Raw genomic sequence first — 2,163 nt, 5'->3', positions numbered from 1 at the left:
TTCTCAAATTTTTGTCGTCCACGTCTCTCTTGTTTTTCTCTCGAATCTACGAATTGTTGATATATTCCTTTGCTTCACATAATAGAAGACATGATATTTTTCTAATGAAGGTGAAATGTTTGTTTACCAAGATGGGTATGTAATAAGTCATTTGGAACACACTTCCTATTAGTTATTGGAGGATTCCATGTAGTTTTCACCATACCCAACAAACATATAAGACTTTTTATAGCCGCCGGTCTATCATAAAAACAAATAATGTGTTTGAATTTGCCCCAATTGGAAGGAGAAGAAAGTTCTATTTGAAAGCAATGTGTAGCTACTTTCCTTACAAATATCAGATTTTTCTTGCACTTTCATGTCTTCAATTTCACTGACTCCGTGTGAACAGAAAATGGCTGGTTTTTTGTATAGAAATTCAGTGCTTCTCAGACTATGTATTGTTCTGCTCCTGCCATTTGTTGTTGTTAGATGTTCATTTGATAGAGGTAATATATTTGTTTTTGGGATGAATGATAGTTTCTCTTGTAAGCTCTAGTATTAGAACTTCTGACTGTTTTGTTTTAAAGAGACTAGACCCTTGTCATTACCACATAATAATATATATACAAGATAAAATATACGCTACTTTGTTAAATTTATTATATGTCAAATTTCAGTCCGGCTAACTGAAGTGAAGGAAAGCTTGGATATTTATTATCCAAACAAAGCTTTAATCTAGTCTCTTTTTTCCTCAAATTTTAATACTGCTGTTGGGTCCTCCAGGCGCTTTAAAGGCTTCGATTTTGCTGCCCAAAAATCAAATGGAGATGAAGCAAACTGTAAGATTTGGCAAAAAGCTTTCTTGATTCATAATTGAAATGTCTTTGAAAATTCCCAACTTTGTTTTTGGTTCTCACTTAATATCATCTTAGTTTCTTTTTGGTTTCTTTTTTACTAAATGGTGGATTACATTCCTGTTGGTTGGCAAGGTGGAACAAGATTGGAAGGATTGCGAAAATAATGATGGAGAAGAGTGTTTGGATAGGAGAATTTTGGAGGCTCATACAGATTATATCTATACACAACATCACAACGGCCCATAGAAATAGTTCTTTCATTTGCAGTACTTATCATCAAGCTTATCTCCCATAGTGTCAAAGGAGAGTAGAAATGTTATACATGTTTATTGAGTGAAAGGAGGGTAGAATTGTGTCTTGTGTTATGTAGGCTATGCATAGTGTATATGGTATGCTTCAGTAAATTACACCAGTGAAGTCTTTGGGTTTTCCATGCTTGTATAGAGAGATTATAATTGAATGTATGGTATAATATATCTTGTTGTTTGTATTTACATGTGAATAATAAGGTTTTTAAACTGGCTGGGATTCAACTCTTCCATGATGGGAAAAGCTTCCATTGCATTAAGAAAAGTTGTTTTAAGAAAATCATATGTTCCAGATGTTATTGTATGAAGGCTAACTGTCATAATATATCTTTGCCAATTGTGTGTCTCTTGGTCTCAAAAGACTCTTCATTTGCAATGTAATTGATGCCTTTTATTCATGTTGCTCCTGCATCATTTGTAATCGATCTTATATAATAAATGCAATACTTTGTTCAGTTTGGACATAGCCTCATTTATAGTGAACTAGGATAAATCTTGTCTTATATTTTCTGGTCTATTAGTTTGTTCATTTGTTGTCTTCTTTTTCGTATTCAATCCTTTCACTAGATCACACTCTTCAGTCGAGATTTATGGAGATCCTGTTCAACTATACAAATGTTTAACTTGATATATGTAACAAGAGTGTCTTTGAAGATTTTCGAAATTGTTTACTTTCAAGGATTGAGTTTGCTATGAGCCAAGAATTGATAAATAATGTAAGAAGAAAATAGTGGTGTTAATGTTTGTCACTTTCTTGTGGATGGTAGTTTTTATTTTTTACTTTTTCCAATTTTTTCCCAAGACAAATTAAGATATTTTGCATCCACCAACTTTTTTTTAATGTGATGCTTGGGTTTCTTTAAATATTACATTAGTTATCATTTATTTTATTTTATTTAGAGTAAAGATGGGTTTGCAAAGAGGTCTTGCTTTTTCTGAAAAGAGGAATTTAGATCTAGTATACCAACAATAAACTATTACTTACAAAATAAACAAACAATTCTAAATATACACAT

The 2,163-nt window shown here is 31.9% G+C and overlaps 1 protein-coding gene across 1 annotated transcript; it reads left to right on the top strand.

Annotated features, from left to right (window-relative positions):
* Positions 1-304: 304 nt before the first annotated feature.
* On the top strand, positions 305-1,493 carry LOC149537915 (uncharacterized). Its single transcript, XM_089802277.1, has 3 exons — positions 305-488; positions 766-821; positions 972-1,493. The coding sequence occupies exons 1-3, from the start codon at positions 359-361 to the stop codon at positions 1,083-1,085; spliced, it is 300 nt and encodes a 99-aa protein (XP_089658403.1). The 5' UTR covers positions 305-358; the 3' UTR covers positions 1,086-1,493.
* The last annotated feature ends 670 nt before the right edge of the window (positions 1,494-2,163 follow it).

The sequence above is a fragment of the Cupressus sempervirens genome, chromosome 9, assembly GCF_028749045.1.
Source record: "Cupressus sempervirens isolate cs-2001-9-10 chromosome 9, ASM2874904v1, whole genome shotgun sequence".
In the NCBI taxonomy this organism is placed as follows: Eukaryota; Viridiplantae; Streptophyta; class Pinopsida; order Cupressales; family Cupressaceae; genus Cupressus; species Cupressus sempervirens.
This window is presented reverse-complemented; position numbering and strand designations above follow the sequence as displayed.

What these genes read in the sequence shown, in the direction of transcription:
- LOC149537915 (XM_089802277.1), top strand. Translation starts at nt 359, where the DNA reads ATGTCTTCAATTTCACTGACTCCGTGTGAACAGAAAATGGCTGGTTTT. An exon ending in TAGATGTTCATTTGATAGAG is followed by an intron (nt 489 to 765) that starts GTAATATATTTG and finishes TGGGTCCTCCAG; the next exon opens with GCGCTTTAAAGGCTTCGATT. An exon ending in AAATGGAGATGAAGCAAACT is followed by an intron (nt 822 to 971) that starts GTAAGATTTGGC and finishes TTGGTTGGCAAG; the next exon opens with GTGGAACAAGATTGGAAGGA.